Raw genomic sequence first — 20959 nt, 5'->3', positions numbered from 1 at the left:
AATGAATTAAGTATCATACTACAAATCTATAATTTAATATTATATTAATTAATTTCAAATCTTTAATATATACTATGTTATAAATGGAATGTTATAATTGATTAAGTAATTATTACAAATAATAAAGTTGTTATAATTAATTAAATTTTAATCGTTTAATTAAGTAATGTATAGTATAGTAAATTACTAATGTTTATAATATAATGTTATAAATTCATAACTAATTAAGTAATTATGTAATCATTTAACTGTATAATCTAATTAGTAAGTAATCATAATATATGTAATATATTAATTTATTTAATTGAGTAATTATTTAACTATAATGTAATGCTTAATTAGGTTTATAATGAATGTTTATAAGATAATGTTATAATTAATTAAATTTCTTATCATTCAATTAAGTATTGTGCTAATGTTTTATAGTAAATTAGTAATTACATTTTTAAAATATAATATCATAACTCATATTAATTAAGTAATTATTTAATTTGTAATGTTATATAATTATATGATCATACTATAATAGTATAATGTAATGTTAAATGAATTAAATATCATACTATAAATCTATAATTTAATATTATAATTAATTAATTTCAAATCATTTGATTAATATACTAATGTTTATAATAGAAGTTATATTGATTAAGTATTATATTATAATATATAAGGTAATGTTATAATTATTAAATTTTTAATCGTTTAATTAGTAATGTAATAATATGTAAATTAGTAAATTACTATGTTATAATGTAATGTTATAATTCTAAACTAATTATGTAATTATATATTTTAACTATGTAATCTATAATTAGTAGTGATCATAATATATAATGTAATATAATATTTATAATTTATTTGCGTAATTATTTAACTATAATGTATGTTTAATTAATGTTTTAATGAATGTTTATAAGGTAATGTTATAATTAATTAAATTTCTTATCATTTAATTAAGTATTGGTTAATTTTATGTAGCAATTAGTAATTACTAATTTTAAAACATAATATCATAACTCATAATCAATTAGTAATTATTTAATTATGTAATGTATAATTATTATATATCATACTATGTAATGTTATGGAATTAACTATTAAATAATCATACTTAAATTTAATGTAATATTATAATTAATTAATTTTTTAATCATTTAATTAATTTTGTACTAATTTTATAATAAGTCAATATTAATAGTTATTCAATTAATGTAATGCTATAATTAATTATACTATAAATCAATTAAGTAATGTTTATAAAATTATAATTAATTAAGTAATCATTTAACTATAATGTAATGTTATAATTGATTAGTATGATATTTAACTAGTAATTAAATTTATTAATGTTTATCATTTATCATTATAATTAATTAATTACTAATTTATTATAGATATACTTAGAACTTGATAATTGAAGTAATACTAAATATATTATTACTCAATCAAATATACTATTTAATTCAAAATAATTCTTTTAATAACATTAAAAATGTAAAACACTTTTAATTGGATCATAATTCCAATTATTCACTTAATTGATCAAAACTTTAATATTAATGTATTATAATATTTAAAGCTTTTAATATGGTGTAATTATATGTAATAAGTATAATTGTATTCGTATATTTATTTAATTAGGTTATTCTAAAAATTTAACTTTTTCTATTTTAAATTTTTTTATATGTAAAATAATAGAAACTCCCCCATTATTTACATTTCACAAATATTTCATTATAGTCCAGGTTCCAAAATAGGTTCTAAATAGGTTCCAAAAACAGGTTCCAATATAGGTTCCAAAACAGGTTCCAAACAGGTTCCAAAACAGGTTCCAAACAGGTTCCAAACAGGTTCCAAACGGTTCCAAACAGGTTCCAAAACAGGTTCCAACAGGTTCCAAACAGGTACCCTTTTTACAGGTTCCGGTTCCGGTTCCGGTTCCTCCGGGGGTAAAACCGGAACCGGAACCGCACAGTAGCGGTTCCAAAAAATTGGAACCGGAACCTACCCGCACAGTGCAGGTTTGGGTAGGTTCCGGTTCCGGTTCCGTTTCTTACCCCCGTTTCGGTTCTACCCGCTACCCGTGCTCACCCCTACTTCTAGCGTCAAACTGTTGATACTTGATTTGACACCAACTATCCGCACGTAAGAAATACTAAGCGAACTTAGAAGTTACACGCGATATGATATTTAATAATAAAGAGTGAAAGGCAATGTTTAAAGTGTTTCGGATGTTCAAAAGCAAATCATACGTCCACTGATATTGTATTAATGAGAGTAAGGTCAGGTCGCATTCAGCGAGCTGAGTTCCAGCTAGAGAAACAAGAGAGAGAGAGAGAGTAGCTATTCAAGTGAAATTAGTTAATCCCGCAAATGAGAGGGAGACCTCTATTTATAGTGGGATAAACCAAGGTAATGATTACTAAACCTGCAAGTTCGTAGGTATCGTGCAAATCCTTCTCTACGTCCCATTGCTCACCTGCCCAAGTGATTTCCCGACTTCCCCGGGATTGAACACGTGAAAGATTTCCAACCATTCGCTAACCTGACACTTATCCACGGCACTGACAGTGGCATGCCACTTACGTCATTCATGCCATATCGTGTCTGATAGTCGCAAAACCTTCCCAAGTTTGACTACCCTACGCTGACAAAACTCTACATCAACCCTACTTTTTCAAACATAACAAAGTATATTCCAAATATTATTTTTTGTTTTTTTATTATATTAATGTATTACGTATAAAAAACGAAACCCAAATGAGAACAAGCATTTTCAGCGCTTACAAAATTGTTATTTACATGTTTCGGCTTAGCATAAAATTATAAATTAACGTCATCAAATACCCTTTAATGTAACTTTCACTCTCCACACAGACGTTTGAGCTGAGCGAACCGCCTATAGGCATTTTCAGATTTGGGTTTGACAAGCCTCCTTTTTCTTCAGTTTTTTAAATTTAAATAATAGACAGTTGCGAGGATTGTTAGCATATGGAAATTAGCAATTGAATTACCAAGATCAATTGAGATATACGTGCCTAAGTAAGCTTTGTTAATAAATGATAAAAACAAAATAAACTAGCAATACATTGATAAATTAAGTTGCTGAAACATTCTCATAAGAAAGAATCCAACATACATCGCGAAGCACACCCACCACGCACCCCCACACTCTCTCACAACCAACGAACCAAGAAAAAGAAAGGAAAGAAGGATCTTCCAAATCCATAATCATCCATAATATAACATTAAATCAATGTAATTATAAAGAACCCCCCAAAACTGCAAACCCCTCTTTCCCCCTCCCTCCCTCCCTAAAAACCCTAAACAAATTGTAAAGCTCTACCACAACTTCTAACCACACAAAGATATACTGGCTCCTCACCATTCAACTTCTACTGCTGCTTGCATTCTGGAGGTCTCTCACCCTGCTGACCATCTCCACTTTGTAGCCTTCCACCCTTCTACAATTTTACAAACACATACTTATCAAGAACGGTTTAAAGTTTTTTATCCTGAAAACAACTAATTATATATGGTAAATCATATCATCAAGTAATTAAACTAGCTATTGCACCTTGTTTCCAGCTGATGACTGCAGTGCGACATTTCAAGCCAAGCCAAATCAACAAAGCAGTTAGCAATTGATCTCATTGTAAAATTCAAAATTCAGGCGTAAAAATAGGATATGATAGAGCTGACAGAAAAATAATACAATACCATACCTTCTTTTTGGTCTTGACTTCATCTTCATCGTCTTCATCATCATCGTCTTCCTCTTCCTCATCCTCATCCTCTCCCTCATCCTCTTCATCCTCATCAATATCCTCATCTTCTTCATCATCATCTTCTATTTCAAGCTCATCCCCTTGAATAGCCTCGCCTGTAAACCATGAAACAGCATGGGGGATAATCTTGTCTCTAATGGTTGACCTACAGAATGATAAATTCAGCAATTATAACTCGATCCTTTATGGAGTCAAAATATCAGCATACAACCAACGACCAGTATCTTATAGAACTTGAACATAAATAGTATAAGTTTAAAAAGAACTTGGAATCCAAAAGATAACAAATTCAGTCCACATCTTTGTCAGAAGTTGCAACGACATAATTGTTATAGAAACTTGAATCACAATGACAGAATTCTATATATAGCTGAAATAGAACAAGAACATTGCCAACTAAAAACTATTTCAATATGTAACATTAGTTGGACGAGAGAATACACACCCAATATCATAATCTTGCTCCATTTGATTTTGAAGCTCCTCGGCCTGTTCAAGAAAATTGGAAATAAGTAAAACACAGAACAATTAATCAAATATCATATATCTGTAGAAATGAAATGATGTTAAACATACAGTATCTTCATCAATGTCTTCATCATCTTCAGGGACTTGAGGTGGATTAAAAAAATTGAAAAAACTTTCACAATCTTCAGTTTTAGTGATAGGCTTAGCATTCTTTGATCCCTTCTTAGGCTTCTTCTTAAGAAGCTTCTGTGTCAAGCATTTTCCCGGATGCCATTCAATCTCAGTCCTATGAAGCACCAGAACTCATATTTTAGTAAAAGTGTCAGCCAGAAACAACTGTGCACAATCTTCTAAATTAACCAACTACAGAATAAGAAACTAAAAACTAAAGATAAATGTTCTCAATATAAGTTTCTCAAGAACCAAAGTTACCCAATAGCTTTCTCAAGAATAGGTTCATCTTCATCAATCATGTGATAAGTCTTCGTCAAGACAGAGTTCTTGAAGAAAGGATTGGTGTCAAAATAAAATTCAAGCTTGAATCCTTTCGGTTCCTCTATCCTGTACCACTTAATGTCTTTAAGATACTTGAGAGCTCCTTCATCACGCTCAGTAATCTGATTCCAAGTAAAAAAAGGTTTGAGACCAAATTTTTTTATGAATTCGGAAGTACCAAACTAGACATATATATTTGTATTAAAATAACAAACCTCTTCAGCTAGCACTTCATTATTTTTCATTGCAGTGAGCCAGAAATCAGGTACTCCTTTCTCTGCATTAAGTGTACCACATTCAAAATAAAGCCCCAAAAAGAATATTGACACAATAGAGAGAGTCCCATGGTGATGTTCAGAGAGTATACCTTCAGCAGCCTTATCCTCTTCTTGGTCCATTGCAGCTTCATTAGTAGCTCCTTCTGCTTCAACAACACCATTCACAATATCGAAACGCTGCATATATATGGTTAAAAAAATTAGGGAAAGGAAATTATAAATTATTCAGCATATTTGTGACAAAAACTAAAAACAAAAACCCACAGCCACCAGCAATGCCCTCTCATGGGATCAGTAAATGTACATTCATTATTACCTAGCATCAAGAGCAACCAGGCTTACCTATGGCTGTGTTTATTCATCCATTTATATGAAACCTAGCATCAAGAGCAACCAGGCTAACCTATGGATATGTTTACAGAGGATAAACCTGAGAGAAAATTTCTGGTTCTTACATAGGGTAAACCTGAAAGAATGGCTGGTTTAACAACAAAAAGACACAAACTTGCACTTCCCCCATCTCTGTTTACCAATATATCAATTTATCTACTTTGAAAGGAAGTATACCATTATTACATGGGCTAGGGTGTTACTAATTTCCAAGTATGCTATTCACCTCTCCACACGCATACTGTAAAGAGATTTGTTAAAATCAATAGTATGATACCTTGGTGTATAAAGGCTGGTACAGTTTCTGATATTTGGCTTCAAGTGCTGCTCTCTCCTCAAAAAATTTTGCCTCCAATTCATCATGCTGACTCTGTAAATTCATCACAGAATTGTTAATCTCCAATATCAATATTCCAAACAGTGTTCAACTTTAACATGTCTCTTCATAAAGGAATAAACCAAAGAGTACCCGTGCAACAGGCATAAACAACATAAAAAGCCAAACAGAAAAAGTAGAAATTTCCCCTGATGTGGAAAATATTCACCACAAATTTTTGCCAATCAATTAAATAGAGAATCACAGTTTTTAATGATGTTAGATACCCTTGAGAGGTGCCTACAAAAGCAAACATCAATCTTGGACTGATATTGGAATTACATTACAAACCAGTGACACAGAAAGTCATATCAAACACATCGTGTCAACATATATTCTATTCCACATCATATAATAAACACGGAATATTTACAAATTGTACATCCTCAAACAGAACCCATACCAATAACACAATTATCACATTATTGAAAGCATATCAAAATCTTAATAACCCTGCCGAATAAAGTATCAATTAAACAGCCGATTTAACAGCAATAGCACGTGCCTGGATCTCTCTGAGAACCTCAACACGCTTCCTGACTTTGGGAGCTAAGTTCTCAAGAACATCAGAGTGCTGGCCAGCTAGGTTCTGAAGCTTATTCTGCACAAAAACTAACTCAATCAGACAACCAAACACAAAAAACTCGAAATAAAATAAAACCGATTAGGTTACAAAGTAAAGCAAGTGACGGACCTTGAGGACACTGACAAGGCCAGCTCGATCCTCTTCGTTAAGAGCTATACAAAAAAAAAGAGAAATCGTGAGTAGAGATATAATAAAAATTGGAAGAAATAGAAGAAATTAGGGCTCAGGAGATATATTACAGGCGTTAAGATCGGCCATGTTGAAGTTATCCTTGTCGCTGCTCATTGCCGAAGAGGTTTTGATTAAATAACAGAGACGAGGCTACCCTAAAACCCTAAGTCGCAAAGAGAGAGATTGGGGAAGGAAGGGAAAAGGGTTTGAGAGGCGTCAAAAACAAACGTGGCCTTGCTTAAATCCTCTCCCTCGCCCTAGAGACCTAACACTTGTTCTCTTTATTAACTAAGGCGGCACGCTTTTGTTTTGTTTTTACTATATATATATATATTTTTTTTTTTTTTAATTTTCTTTTAACACCTTGTTTGGTATTAACCTAGAAAAAAAGAAAAAGGAAATTGATTTATACATAAGTTATGTTACTTGTACAAGTACAACCACCTAGCGTATGTATACAACTATACATGCGTGTGGTGACGTGGCATACTATTTTTAAGTGGCTCTATATAACAAGAAGTAAAAATATCTTTCAATAAAGAAGATAAGAATGAAATGGTTTAATTGTTAATATTTATCCCTTAGGTTTAACAAGAATTATGGTTTAGGACAATTTATATCAAATGTAATTATTAGAAGAGGCTATTTGTTTTATAATTTAATTATAAAAATATTTCATTTGGTTATTATAATTAGGATTTTAGTTTTGAAAATTATTGGTTATAAATAGAGTTGTTAGGTTTGTTAAGTTGTAAAAGTTATCTTTGAAAATATTTACAAGTTTCTTGAGGATTCCAAATCCTACCATGCATTAATTATAATTAAATGTAAACTTTTACTTGTTATATAATTTTTTACCTTATTTTCAATAATATTTTTAATCCGAAATGGCATTTAAACGATGAGTTACGATTCGTTCTCATTTTCCAAATCAATAAAGATTAGCTCATAATTCAATCCCCCAAACTCTTTCTCACAACTCTGACGTGATATCTTGCAATTGATCAAACGAAAAAATTCATTGGAAACCAATTGCAAAATGTTATATCAAGATTATAAGAGAAGGTTTTGTAAATTAGGTTGTAAGTATAGTATTGCCCAATTGATTAACCCAACTCGTGATAGTCTTCTCTACATACTCTCTTGTATTCACATAACTTGATTTCCAGCTATAAATGAAAACCCTAAGCACTCGGAAGGAGGCAATTCCATAGATATTAAACATAATTAATCATAAAGGGATCACAAACAATATGCAAACACAATGTTCTGCAAGTCCAGTTATTTGCTATGAAAATAAACTGTGTAATTCAACAGAAAGACTGGCGAGTGTTGCTGCATAAATGAAAGATACTACATTGGAGAACCATCAAGAACTTTGACGTGCACACACTAACAAAGATACTCAAATACAGATTAGCAGCAAAGCATAGTAAGTTTCATTCTCAACCTAGAAAATGTCAATACTCAATCAAATCACCATTGAATAACACTTAATATTACTATGCGGGATTAAGAAAATCTCTACATAAGCTTACATGTCTACAGAGAAGGCAGGAGTTATTGTTGGAAGATAATTTTTGAGAAAATCAGAGCACATGTAGATTTTTATGGAACCACCGCTCTCTCTTTTTCCATCAAATATAGCTGCAGAAATGGAAAGTTTCATGAGGAAGTTGCTGGTTCTGCACTATCATCTGCATCACTTTTTGATTGGTCAGCAATGGCTGGCTTCTCAGAATTCAAGAAACGCCCTGTCATAGGATCGATAGGACGTGTGTCACGAGGTCCACCTTTGCGCCCCATTGCCACCATAGGTGGTGGGGGCAGTAACCCTGCCCTGAAAAGAATGTGTTGGACAGGATCTGAAGGCTGAGCACCAACTGATAACCAATACCTGCAAAAATAAAATTGGATTGAATGAAGCAGTCTTATTTATTTTGTAACATGGTGTACAGATGGTCATAAAAAAGTTTATGAAGCTCAAACATAAAATTGATAAACAACTTGATAATTTCATATTCCTTTTGGGTTTGAGCTGAGCTTAAAAATTAATAAGCGAACTCTATAACTCCAAATAAAGGCATCAAAATTCGTGTATAGTTAACCAAATAAAAAAGAGAACTACTCAAATTAGCAAGAAGAATCACTTAACCTCCTCAAACCGTCTTAAATTTCCAAGAATTCAACTATGAAGCAGCCACATTTTACACCAGACTATAAGCCAAGTAATTTAGAACTAGATACTTCCGTTCAATGAACTATTATCATCTTACTACAAGATATTTTTGCCATAACCCTACCATTAAACAGAATCAAGTTTACATATTCTTTGTTGCCTAAAGAGAAATTATTGCATATGGCTCNTATAGTATTGCCCAATTGATTAACCCAACTCGTGATAGTCTTCTCTACATACTCTCTTGTATTCACATAACTTGATTTCCAGCTATAAATGAAAACCCTAAGCACTCGGAAGGAGGCAATTCCATAGATATTAAACATAATTAATCATAAAGGGATCACAAACAATATGCAAACACAATGTTCTGCAAGTCCAGTTATTTGCTATGAAAATAAACTGTGTAATTCAACAGAAAGACTGGCGAGTGTTGCTGCATAAATGAAAGATACTACATTGGAGAACCATCAAGAACTTTGACGTGCACACACTAACAAAGATACTCAAATACAGGTTAGCAGCAAAGCATAGTAAGTTTCATTCTCAACCTAGAAAATGTCAATACCCAATCAAATCACCATTGAATAACACTTAATATCACTATGCGGGATTAAGAAAATCTCTACATAAGCTTACATGTCTACAGAGAAGGCAGGAGTTATTATTGGAAGATAATTTTTGAGAAAATCAGAGCACATGTAGATTTTTATGGAACCACCGCTCTCTCTTTTTCCATCAAATATAGCTGCAGAAATGGAAAGTTTCATGAGGAAGTTGCTGGTTCTGCACTATCATCTGCATCACTTTTTGATTGGTCAGCAATGGCTGGCTTCTCAGAATTCAAGAAACGCCCTGTCATAGGATCGATAGGACGTGTGTCACGAGGTCCACCTTTGCGCCCCATTGCCACCATAGGTGGTGGGGGCAGTAACCCTGCCCTGAAAAGAATGTGTTGGACAGGATCTGAAGGCTGAGCACCAACTGATAACCAATACCTGCAAAAATAAAATTGGATTGAATGAAGCAGTCTTATTTATTTTGTAACATGGTGTACAGATGGTCATAAAAAAGTTTATGAAGCTCAAACATAAAATTGATAAACAACTTGATAATTTCATATTCCTTTTGGGTTTGAGCTGAGCTTAAAAATTAATAAGCGAACTCTATAACTCCAAATAAAGGCATCAAAATTCGTGTATAGTTAACCAAACAAAAAAGAGAACTACTCAAATTAGCAAGAAGAATCACTTAACCTCCTCAAACCGTCTTAAATTTCCAAGAATTCAACTATGAAGCAGCCACATTTTACACCAGACTATAAGCCAAGTAATTTAGAACTAGATACTTCCGTTCAATGAACTATTATCATCTTACTACAAGATATTTTTGCCATAACCCTACCATTAAACAGAATCAAGTTTACATATTCTTTGTTGCCTAAAGAGAAATTATTGCATATGGCTCAAAAAGCGAAAAAAGAAATAATAATCAAAACAGCTGCGATTCAGGCTATAGCAATTTTCAAAAGAAACTCATCAATTGAAAGCAGGAAGTGGTCTAAAATTTTCAGTATGTGGAGGTTGACTGATCAAAGCACTTTGAGCAGAATTATAGGTCCACCTCTGGCAGAAAAACCCTTTAAGGAGTAACTTATGAGCAGCTCAGAGTTGGGATTAAAAATAAAAGGGTTTTGACAAGGAAAATCAACTTATATATTCTAGTAAGCGAAAACTATAAACTCTATCACTCCAAGTGTGAATGTAGATAGATAGTCATAACAATCAGTATGCTTCTCAATTGTTCACATATTCCATTCACAACATTGAAGCATATAAGTTGATGTCTCAAACATAGTATAGCCTAACGCACAGAAAAAAAATTGAACTCAGTACTAACATAAATCAGAAATACAGATTTTCCAGTTACTGCCAACCATCAAATTAGTATTTTCTAAATGAAAAATGTACTTTACAAACGATTAAGAGAAATTTAAAAGTCAATAATTTTCTTTTCCAAACACAGTAACTTACTTCACTCTTTCAAAATTAATGCCCATTCGTTTGCCACCATCTTGACCTAAAAGAACAAACAATGGAACAAAATCAGCATATAGCATAAAAATACACGTGTACTTTGTGATTGAAATTTAATTCAATAAGGTTCCGATTAGATCTCGAAACTACGAGGATAAGTAATGAAAAATACACAGAAATATTAGTCTCAATGAAGTTGAGTTATTGCTTATCTTATTAGTCTTAATAACAGTAAAACTTGTACCCATGAAAAGAACCGATATGAGAAATCATTAAAATCAACACATAAAAGTGAGAGAGAGGGAGGAACCTGGCAAGGGATTATAGTAACCTAATACTTCGAGATGCTTGCCATCTCTGGGTGATCTGCTATCAGCAGCCATGACCCGATAAAATGGCTTGTTCTTGCATCCGAATCTCGCCAATCGGATCCTCACCACCATTTTTTCTCAAAATCTCAGAAACTAATTGCTCAGACCGCTGCTTCCTGGGGTTTATGCTTTGGTTGCCACAACAAAAATTTCACACTGTCTTTCGGTGGGGTTTACGGTTTTTGTTTGCTGGATGACACTACATGTTTTGCTTTCTGTTGTTTTTTCGACTGCAGGATAATTTAGTCTTTACGTTCTCTCAAAATGGTTAATTTTGAAATTTTGAGTTATTGGTTATTTTCAACTTTTCCCTAGGCGATTATATTTCCTCCTCGAGATGACTTCGAATTACACTCATCTCCCCTCATTCAAAAAGTTATCAAAAACCTCCTAAAAATATCAAAAGTCCTTTAAAAAAATATCAAAAACCCTTATCATATTTTAATTTATAAAATATTATTTAATATTTTCAAAGGGGCTTTTGATATTTTTGAGAGGGTTTTTTTTAAGAATTACAAGGGATTTTAATTCTTTCTAAATGAAACCAATGATTTTAATACTAAGGTTTCATCAATCTTGCTACATAGGTCATTATATTGTCCTACCAAATTATTCCATATGCATAACACATGGTCAAACCACTCCAACCAAGTCAACATATTTAAAGACCAAGGGTGTAAGTCGTAACCAATAAAGTTTTCCGGGCAGGCTAAATGCCTCTTTTTTTTTTTTGCAAACCTCGACAACAAGTGAAAATTTTATTAACACAAAAAAGTGGCTTATTCAGAGGGGCAAGTAATAAAACTTACCCTTTAAATTGCATATTTTCATGCAAAATTTAAGTATTTAAAAAAGACCAAAAAAAAAAAAATGATACATAAACATGTAATTCAAACACAACAAAACACAATTAAAGTTGTATATATATATATATACACAACAAAGCTACGGACACCAAAAAACTTGTACCGAAATTGTGTACCGGCCTAGTGTACTAGACGCGTGAATTTTTATCAATTTTTTTCTAGTGAACAGTCGTCCATCAAATTTGGACGGTCGTTCACTCACATGAACTCCCGTCCATACTATATGAACGGGGGTCCATATACCAGGGACGGCCATCCCTATTTAAATGACGCCCGTCCCTGAATAAAATATAATAAAAAAATTTGTTAAACATTAGGGACGGCCGTCCATCCATTATGGACGGTCGTCCCTTTATTTTGGACGGGCGTCCGCAAATAAGAGACGTCCGTCCTTAATCAAAATATGAAAATAAAAAAAAAAAAACTTGGTGACGGCCGTCCATAATTTTGGACGATCGTCCCTTATGTTTGGATTCCGTTTGGACGAAATGGACCCCCGTCTCTACTTTTAAATAAAAAAAAAATTGTAAACTTTTTTCGTCTTCTTCCCCATCTCCTCTATTTTTCTTTTGTCTTCCCCATCTCTCTCTTCTTCTTGCCACTACGCTTCCAGCAGATAATCCATGACATGGAAGCAACTCAACATTAACTGCAGATTATATAGGCACACTCTGTCAACTACAAAATTTGCAACCTTTATACAACGGTTTTGCCATTTTATGTGATTTCTCATTGTCTGTTTTAAGAAAAGAAAGATTTGTTTGTTTAAAAAAGAAAAAATGGGCTGTTCGCCCAATGAAGAAGAAGGAGATATATAGCGAGATAAGAGATAGCAGCAAAAAAAAAAAAAAAAAAAAAAAACAAAAAACAAAATAAGAACAAACTAGAGGAGAAAGACGAAAGTAGAATAGCAAAACGGCAAAGGAGAGAAAGAAGAGAAAGGAAAGTAAAGAAGAAGAGTGGAGACCGAGAGGTAAAGTGAGAGAGGAGGAGTGAGAGTGTAATGCATGCATGGGGTTAGGAAGCTTTTTCTTTAATTGTTTCTTCTTTGTTGTGAGAGTGGGTGTTTGATCTTGAGTTTTTGGGTGTAGGTATGGAAGAGAAGAGTGTCTGACAGTCCATTTCAGTTGCGGCTGAGCTAGAATAGTAAGTGGATTTAATGAAAACTTTCCTTAAAAATTTCAGATCTATGCTTGCATGTTAATTGTGGTATGCCATGTTTGTGTTTTGATGAGGTTTGAGCTAAATGTGAAGCTTGCTTGATTTACCTTCTCTGCATGTTTTTGGACATATTTTAGAGCGGTTGATTTGAGTTTTAAAATGGAATGTAATTTGCTTGCTAATTGAACTTGCATGCATTTGGTTGTTTCAATAAATTGTGATGGTGGCTGGATACCTTGATTACATGTAATCGGCTGGAATGTCTTTGTGATAATAGATTGAATAGTGTTTTAAAATGATGGGAGTTAAGGTAATTTGGCTGGCAAGTGTATTTGGGTTATTGAGAGGTTGTCAACTGAGTTGAGTTTTGGGTAAGCTTTGCTTGTCAAATGCTTGGAAACGTTAGTCTTATCTGGGTAGAGATGAATGTAATTCAGGCCCGGCTTAAGGGGTAGGCAGGTGAGGCACCTGCCTAGGGCCCCAAAAATATGGGGGTCCAGATTTTTTATAAATTTTTTTTTTTAATAACTTACAAAAATGAAAATGTTTATAATTTCTTATCTAAGCCAAGGGGCCCCCTAAAAAAAAAAAAAAGCTAAAAAAGCCCAAATTTATTATAAACTTTTTACATATATTTCCACCCAAAGTTTAACAAAATAGCAAGTTTGTACCTCTAGTTTTATATATTCTAGCTTATACCCCTAAATTAACACATTGAATATCTTTTAACAATGAAAGACTAAAATAGTTATTTACATATCTCAAATTACTCACCCCTAATTCAATCCCAAAATTTGACATTCACATAAATCATCTCCAACCCTCTTCTGCTGCCAGTGGTTTGGAGTTGATTTCGGTCAATTTTGGTTCCGGTCAATTTTCTCACCAAAATCGACCGAAATCATCATTTTATCATTTCCCAACCTTGATAGCCCTTGATTTGACTAATTTTTTATGAATCTCGCAACCCAGCTCCACCACACGACAANTCTTCATCGTCTTCATCATCATCGTCTTCCTCTTCCTCATCCTCATCCTCTCCCTCATCCTCTTCATCCTCATCAATATCCTCATCTTCTTCATCATCATCTTCTATTTCAAGCTCATCCCCTTGAATAGCCTCGCCTGTAAACCATGAAACAGCATGGGGGATAATCTTGTCTCTAATGGTTGACCTACAGAACGATAAATTCAGCAATTATAACTCGATCCTTTATGGAGTCAAAATATCAGCATACAACCAACGACCAGTATCTTATAGAACTTGAACATAAATAGTATAAGTTTAAAAAGAACTTGGAATCCAAAAGATAACAAATTCAGTCCACATCTTTGTCAGAAGTTGCAACGACATAATTGTTATAGAAACTTGAATCACAATGACAGAATTCTATATATAGCTGAAATAGAACAAGAACATTGCCAACTAAAAACTATTTCAATATGTAACATTAGTTGGACGAGAGAATACACACCCAATATCATAATCTTGCTCCATTTGATTTTGAAGCTCCTCGGCCTGTTCAAGAAAATTGGAAATAAGTAAAACACAGAACAATTAATCAAATATCATATATCTGTAGAAATGAAATGATGTTAAACATACAGTATCTTCATCAATGTCTTCATCATCTTCAGGGACTTGAGGTGGATTAAAAAAATTGAAAAAACTTTCACAATCTTCAGTTTTAGTGATAGGCTTAGCATTCTTTGATCCCTTCTTAGGCTTCTTCTTAAGAAGCTTCTGTGTCAAGCATTTTCCCGGATGCCATTCAATCTCAGTCCTATGAAGCACCAGAACTCATATTTTAGTAAAAGTGTCAGCCAGAAACAACTGTGCACAATCTTCTAAATTAACCAACTACAGAATAAGAAACTAAAAACTAAAGATAAATGTTCTCAATATAAGTTTCTCAAGAACCAAAGTTACCCAATAGCTTTCTCAAGAATAGGTTCATCTTCATCAATCATGTGATAAGTCTTCGTCAAGACAGAGTTCTTGAAGAAAGGATTGGTGTCAAAATAAAATTCAAGCTTGAATCCTTTCGGTTCCTCTATCCTGTACCACTTAATGTCTTTAAGATACTTGAGAGCTCCTTCATCACGCTCAGTAATCTGATTCCAAGTAAAAAAAGGTTTGAGACCAAATTTTTTTATGAATTCGGAAGTACCAAACTAGACATATATATTTGTATTAAAATAACAAACCTCTTCAGCTAGCACTTCATTATTTTTCATTGCAGTGAGCCAGAAATCAGGTACTCCTTTCTCTGCATTAAGTGTACCACATTCAAAATAAAGCCCCAAAAAGAATATTGACACAATAGAGAGAGTCCCATGGTGATGTTCAGAGAGTATACCTTCAGCAGCCTTATCCTCTTCTTGGTCCATTGCAGCTTCATTAGTAGCTCCTTCTGCTTCAACAACACCATTCACAATATCGAAACGCTGCATATATATGGTTAAAAAAATTAGGGAAAGGAAATTATAAATTATTCAGCATATTTGTGACAAAAACTAAAAACAAAAACCCACAGCCACCAGCAATGCCCTCTCATGGGATCAGTAAATGTACATTCATTATTACCTAGCATCAAGAGCAACCAGGCTTACCTATGGCTGTGTTTATTCATCCATTTATATGAAACCTAGCATCAAGAGCAACCAGGCTAACCTATGGATATGTTTACAGAGGATAAACCTGAGAGAAAATTTCTGGTTCTTACATAGGGTAAACCTGAAAGAATGGCTGGTTTAACAACAAAAAGACACAAACTTGCACTTCCCCCATCTCTGTTTACCAATATATCAATTTATCTACTTTGAAAGGAAGTATACCATTATTACATGGGCTAGGGTGTTACTAATTTCCAAGTATGCTATTCACCTCTCCACACGCATACTGTAAAGAGATTTGTTAAAATCAATAGTATGATACCTTGGTGTATAAAGGCTGGTACAGTTTCTGATATTTGGCTTCAAGTGCTGCTCTCTCCTCAAAAAATTTTGCCTCCAATTCATCATGCTGACTCTGTAAATTCATCACAGAATTGTTAATCTCCAATATCAATATTCCAAACAGTGTTCAACTTTAACATGTCTCTTCATAAAGGAATAAACCAAAGAGTACCCGTGCAACAGGCATAAACAACATAAAAAGCCAAACAGAAAAAGTAGAAATTTCCCCTGATGTGGAAAATATTCACCACAAATTTTTGCCAATCAATTAAATAGAGAATCACAGTTTTTAATGATGTTAGATACCCTTGAGAGGTGCCTACAAAAGCAAACATCAATCTTGGACTGATATTGGAATTACATTACAAACCAGTGACACAGAAAGTCATATCAAACACATCGTGTCAACATATATTCTATTCCACATCATATAATAAACACGGAATATTTACAAATTGTACATCCTCAAACAGAACCCATACCAATAACACAATTATCACATTATTGAAAGCATATCAAAATCTTAATAACCCTGCCGAATAAAGTATCAATTAAACAGCCGATTTAACAGCAATAGCACGTGCCTGGATCTCTCTGAGAACCTCAACACGCTTCCTGACTTTGGGAGCTAAGTTCTCAAGAACATCAGAGTGCTGGCCAGCTAGGTTCTGAAGCTTATTCTGCACAAAAACTAACTCAATCAGACAACCAAACACAAAAAACTCGAAATAAAATAAAACCGATTAGGTTACAAAGTAAAGCAAGTGACGGACCTTGAGGACACTGACAAGGCCAGCTCGATCCTCTTCGTTAAGAGCTATACAAAAAAAAAGAGAAATCGTGAGTAGAGATATAATAAAAATTGGAAGAAATAGAAGAAATTAGGGCTCAGGAGATATATTACAGGCGTTAAGATCGGCCATGTTGAAGTTATCCTTGTCGCTGCTCATTGCCGAAGAGGTTTTGATTAAATAACAGAGACGAGGCTACCCTAAAACCCTAAGTCGCAAAGAGAGAGATTGGGGAAGGAAGGGAAAAGGGTTTGAGAGGCGTCAAAAACAAACGTGGCCTTGCTTAAATCCTCTCCCTCGCCCTAGAGACCTAACACTTGTTCTCTTTATTAACTAAGGCGGCACGCTTTTGTTTTGTTTTTACTATATATATATATATTTTTTTTTTTTTTAATTTTCTTTTAACACCTTGTTTGGTATTAAGTATTAACCTAGAAAAAAAGAAAAAGGAAATTGATTTATACATAAGTTATGTTACTTGTACAAGTACAACCACCTAGCGTATGTATACAACTATACATGCGTGTGGTGACGTGGCATACTATTTTTAAGTGGCTGTATATAACAAGAAGTAAAAATATCTTTCAATAAAGAAGATAAGAATGAAATGGTTTAATTGTTAATATTTATCCCTTAGGTTTAACAAGAATTATGGTTTAGGACAATTTATATCAAATGTAATTATTAGAAGAGGCTATTTGTTTTATAATTTAATTACAAAAATATTTCATTTGGTTATTATAATTAGGATTTTAGTTTTGCAAATTATTGGTTATAAATAGATTTGTTAGGTTTGTTAAGTTGTAAAAGTTCTCTTTGAAAATATTTACAAGTTTCTTGAGGATTCCAAATCCTACCATGCATTAATTATAATTAAATGTAAACTTTTACTTGTTATATAATTTTTTACCTTATTTTCAATAATATTTTTAATCCGAAATGGCATTTAAACGATGAGTTACGATTCGTTCTCATTTTCCAAATCAATAAAGATTAGCTCATAATTCAATCTCACAAACTCTTTCTCACAACTCTGACGTGATATCTTGCAATTGGTTAAACGAAAAAATTCATCGGAAACCAATTGCAAACTGTTATATCAAGATTATAAGAGAATGTTTTTTAAATTAGGTTGTAAATATAGTATTGCCCAATTGATTAACCCAACTCGTGATAGTCTTCTCTACATACTCTCTTGTATTCACATAACTTGATTTCCAGCTATAAATGAAAACCCTAAGCACTCGGAAGGAGGCAATTCCATAGATATTAAACATAATTAATCATAAAGGGATCACAAACAATATGCAAACACAATGTTCTGCAAGTCCAGTTATTTGCTATGAAAATAAACTGTGTAATTCAACAGAAAGACTGGCGAGTGTTGCTGCATAAATGAAAGATACTACATTGGAGAACCATCAAGAACTTTGACGTGCACACACTAACAAAGATACTCAAATACAGTTTAGCAGCAAAGCATAGTAAGTTTCATTCTCAACCTAGAAAATGTCAATACTCAATCAAATCACCATTGAATAACACTTAATATTACTATGCGGGATTAAGAAAATCTCTACATAAGCTTACATGTCTACAGAGAAGGCAGGAGTTATTGTTGGAAGATAATTTTTGAGAAAATCAGAGCACATGTAGATTTTTATGGAACCACCGCTCTCTCTTTTTCCATCAAATATAGCTGCAGAAATGAAAAGTTTCATGGGGAAGTTGCTGGTTCTGCACTATCATCTGCATCACTTTTTGATTGGTCAGCAATGGCTGGCTTCTCAGAATTCAAGAAACGCCCTGTCATAGGATCGATAGGACGTGTGTCACGAGGTCCACCTTTGCGCCCCATTGCCACCATAGGTGGTGGAGGCAGTAACCCTGCCCTGAAAAGAATGTGTTGGACAGGATCTGAAGGCTGAGCACCAACTGATAACCAATACCTGCAAAAATAAAATTGGATTGAATGAAGCAGTCTTATTTATTTTGTAACATGGTGTACAGATGGTCATAAAAAAGTTTATGAAGCTCAAACATAAAATTGATAAACAACTTGATAATTTCATATTCCTTTTGGGTTTGAGCTGAGCTTAAAAATTAATAAGCGAACTCTACAACTCCTAATAAAGGCATCAAAATTCGTGTATAGTTAACCAAACAAAAAAGAGAACTACTCAAATTAGCAAGAAGAATCACTTAACCTCCTCAAACCGTCTTAAATTTCCAAGAATTCAACTATGAAGCAGCCACATTTTACACCAGACTATAAGCCAAGTAATTTAGAACTAGATACTTCCGTTCAATGAACTATTATCATCTTACTACAAGATATTTTTGCCATAACCCTACCATTAAACAGAATCAAGTTTACATATTCTTTGTTGCCTAAAGAGAAATTATTGCATATGGCTCAAAAAGCGAAAAAAGAAATAATAATCAAAACAGCTGCGATTCAGGCTATAGCAATTTTCAAAAGAAACTCATCAATTGAAAGCAGGAAGTGGTCTAAAATTTTCAGTATGTGGAGGTTGACTGATCAAAGCACTTTGAGCAGAATTATAGGTCCACCTCTGGCAGAAAAACCCTTTAAGGAGTAACTTATGAGCAGCTCAGAGTTGGGATTAAAAATAAAAGGGTTTTGACAAGGAAAATCAACTTATATATTCTAGTAAGCGAAAACTATAAACTCTATCACTCCAAGTGTGAATGTAGATAGATAGTCATAACAATCAGTATGCTTCTCAATTGTTCACATATTCCATTCACAACATTGAAGCATATAAGTTGATGTCTCAAACATAGTATAGCCTAACGCACAGAAAAAAAATTGAACTCAGTACTAACATAAATCAGAAATACAGATTTTCCAGTTACTGCCAACCATCAAATTAGTATTTTCTAAATGAAAAATGTACTTTACAAACGATTAAGAGAAATTTAAAAGTCAATAATTTTCTTTTCCAAACACAGTAACTTACTTCACTCTTTCAAAATTAATGCCCATTCGTTTGCCACCATCTTGACCTAAAAGAACAAACAATGGAACAAAATCAGCATATAGCATAAAAATACACGTGTACTTTGTGATTGAAATTTAATTCAATAAGGTTCCGATTAGATCTCGAAACTACGAGGATAAGTAATGAAAAATACACAGAAATATTAGTCTCAATGAAGTTGAGTTATTGCTTATCTTATTAGTCTTAATAACAGTAAAACTTGTACCCATGAAAAGAACCGATATGAGAAATCATTAAAATCAACACATAAAAGTGAGAGAGAGGGAGGAACCTGGCAAGGGATTATAGTAACCTAATACTTCGAGATGCTTGCCATCTCTGGGTGATCTGCTATCAGCAGCCATGACCCGATAAAATGGCTTGTTCTTGCATCCGAATCTCGCCAATCGGATCCTCACCACCATTTTTTCTCAAAATCTCAGAAACTAATTGCTCAGACCGCTGCTTCCTGGGGTTTATGCTTTGGTTGCCACAACAAAAATTTCACACTGTCTTTCGGTGGGGTTTACGGTTTTTGTTTGCTGGATGACACTACATGTTTTGCATTCTTTTGTTTTTTCGACTGCAGGACAATTTAGTCTTTACATTCTCTCAAAATGGTTAATTTTGAAATTTTGAGTTATTGGTTATTTTCAACTTTTCCCTAGGCGATTATATTTCCTCCTCGAGATGACTTCGAATTACACTCATCCACCCCTCATTCAAAAAGTAAAATCCCCGTAATCATCAAAAAACCTCCTAAAAATATCAAAAGTCCTTTAAAAAATTATCAAAAACCCTTATCATATTTTAATTTATAAAATATTATTTAATATTTTCAAAGGGGCTTTTGATATTTTTGAGAGGGTTTTTTTTAAGAATTACAAGGGATTTTAATTCTTTCTAAATGAAACCAATGATTTTAATACTAAGGTACATTAAGGAGGGAAAATAAAATAAACTCTTTCATCAATCTTGCTACATAGGTCATTATATTGTCCTACCAAATTATTCCATATGCATAACACATGGTCAAA

The 20959-nt window shown here is 33.2% G+C and overlaps 4 protein-coding genes across 5 annotated transcripts; all 4 read right to left on the bottom strand.

Moving 5' to 3' along the window:
- Window positions 1–3317: 3317 nt before the first annotated feature.
- On the bottom strand, window positions 3318–6846 carry LOC116133898 (nucleosome assembly protein 1;2-like). 2 transcript variants are annotated; one of them, XM_031419568.1, is made up of 12 exons: window positions 6624–6842; window positions 6493–6536; window positions 6304–6399; window positions 5700–5792; window positions 5122–5209; window positions 4970–5031; window positions 4692–4876; window positions 4368–4545; window positions 4237–4280; window positions 3729–3936; window positions 3581–3598; window positions 3318–3467 (listed from the first exon to the last, which is right to left on the bottom strand). In XM_031419568.1, exons 1-12 carry the CDS (start codon window positions 6667–6669, stop codon window positions 3399–3401), a joined length of 1131 nt encoding a protein of 376 aa, XP_031275428.1. In that variant the 5' UTR covers window positions 6670–6842; the 3' UTR covers window positions 3318–3398. The 2 variants fall into 2 exon arrangements, with proteins under 2 accessions (XP_031275428.1, XP_031275427.1); XM_031419567.1 differs by having other exon boundaries at window positions 4970–5209; window positions 6624–6846.
- Window positions 6847–9500: 2654 nt separating this feature from the next.
- LOC116133915 (30S ribosomal protein S16-2, chloroplastic/mitochondrial-like) lies at window positions 9501–11362 on the bottom strand. The gene is made up of 3 exons (XM_031419586.1): window positions 11081–11362; window positions 10768–10813; window positions 9501–9732 (listed from the first exon to the last, which is right to left on the bottom strand). The coding sequence occupies exons 1-3, from the start codon at window positions 11211–11213 to the stop codon at window positions 9501–9503; spliced, it is 411 nt and encodes a 136-aa protein (XP_031275446.1). The 5' UTR covers window positions 11214–11362.
- A 2758-nt stretch (window positions 11363–14120) lies between these two features.
- Window positions 14121–17251, bottom strand: LOC116133914 (nucleosome assembly protein 1;2-like). Its single transcript, XM_031419585.1, has 10 exons — window positions 17031–17251; window positions 16900–16943; window positions 16711–16806; window positions 16107–16199; window positions 15529–15616; window positions 15377–15438; window positions 15099–15283; window positions 14775–14952; window positions 14644–14687; window positions 14121–14343 (listed from the first exon to the last, which is right to left on the bottom strand). Exons 1-10 carry the CDS (start codon window positions 17074–17076, stop codon window positions 14121–14123), a joined length of 1059 nt encoding a protein of 352 aa, XP_031275445.1. The 5' UTR covers window positions 17077–17251.
- A 1048-nt stretch (window positions 17252–18299) lies between these two features.
- On the bottom strand, window positions 18300–20478 carry LOC116133900 (30S ribosomal protein S16-2, chloroplastic/mitochondrial-like). Its single transcript, XM_031419571.1, has 3 exons — window positions 20215–20478; window positions 19902–19947; window positions 18300–18866 (listed from the first exon to the last, which is right to left on the bottom strand). Exons 1-3 carry the CDS (start codon window positions 20345–20347, stop codon window positions 18635–18637), a joined length of 411 nt encoding a protein of 136 aa, XP_031275431.1. The 5' UTR covers window positions 20348–20478; the 3' UTR covers window positions 18300–18634.
- Between the last annotated feature and the right edge of the window lie 481 nt (window positions 20479–20959).

Source organism: Pistacia vera, unplaced genomic scaffold (genome assembly GCF_008641045.1).
Source record: "Pistacia vera cultivar Batoury unplaced genomic scaffold, PisVer_v2 Contig277, whole genome shotgun sequence".
Classification (NCBI taxonomy): domain Eukaryota; kingdom Viridiplantae; phylum Streptophyta; class Magnoliopsida; order Sapindales; family Anacardiaceae; genus Pistacia; species Pistacia vera.
The sequence above is the reverse complement of the archived record's forward strand: the minus strand, read 5'-3'. Positions and strand labels throughout refer to the sequence as shown.

What these genes read in the sequence shown, in the direction of transcription:
- LOC116133898 (XM_031419567.1), bottom strand. Translation starts at nt 6,669, where the DNA reads ATGAGCAGCGACAAGGATAACTTCAACATGGCCGATCTTAACGCCT. An exon ending in AAGACATTGATGAAGATACT is followed by an intron (nt 4,281 to 4,367) that starts GTATGTTTAACA and finishes TTTCTTGAACAG; the next exon opens with GCCGAGGAGCTTCAAAATCA. An exon ending in GAGCAAGATTATGATATTGG is followed by an intron (nt 3,937 to 4,236) that starts GTGTGTATTCTC and finishes ATCATTCTGTAG; the next exon opens with GTCAACCATTAGAGACAAGA.
- LOC116133915 (XM_031419586.1), bottom strand. Translation starts at nt 11,213, where the DNA reads ATGGTGGTGAGGATCCGATTGGCGAGATTCGGATGCAAGAACAAGCCA. An exon ending in TTACTATAATCCCTTGCCAG is followed by an intron (nt 10,814 to 11,080) that starts GTTCCTCCCTCT and finishes TTGTTCTTTTAG; the next exon opens with GTCAAGATGGTGGCAAACGA. An exon ending in ATTAATTTTGAAAGAGTGAA is followed by an intron (nt 9,733 to 10,767) that starts GTAAGTTACTGT and finishes TTATTTTTGCAG; the next exon opens with GTATTGGTTATCAGTTGGTG.
- LOC116133900 (XM_031419571.1), bottom strand. Translation starts at nt 20,347, where the DNA reads ATGGTGGTGAGGATCCGATTGGCGAGATTCGGATGCAAGAACAAGCCA. An exon ending in TTACTATAATCCCTTGCCAG is followed by an intron (nt 19,948 to 20,214) that starts GTTCCTCCCTCT and finishes TTGTTCTTTTAG; the next exon opens with GTCAAGATGGTGGCAAACGA. An exon ending in ATTAATTTTGAAAGAGTGAA is followed by an intron (nt 18,867 to 19,901) that starts GTAAGTTACTGT and finishes TTATTTTTGCAG; the next exon opens with GTATTGGTTATCAGTTGGTG.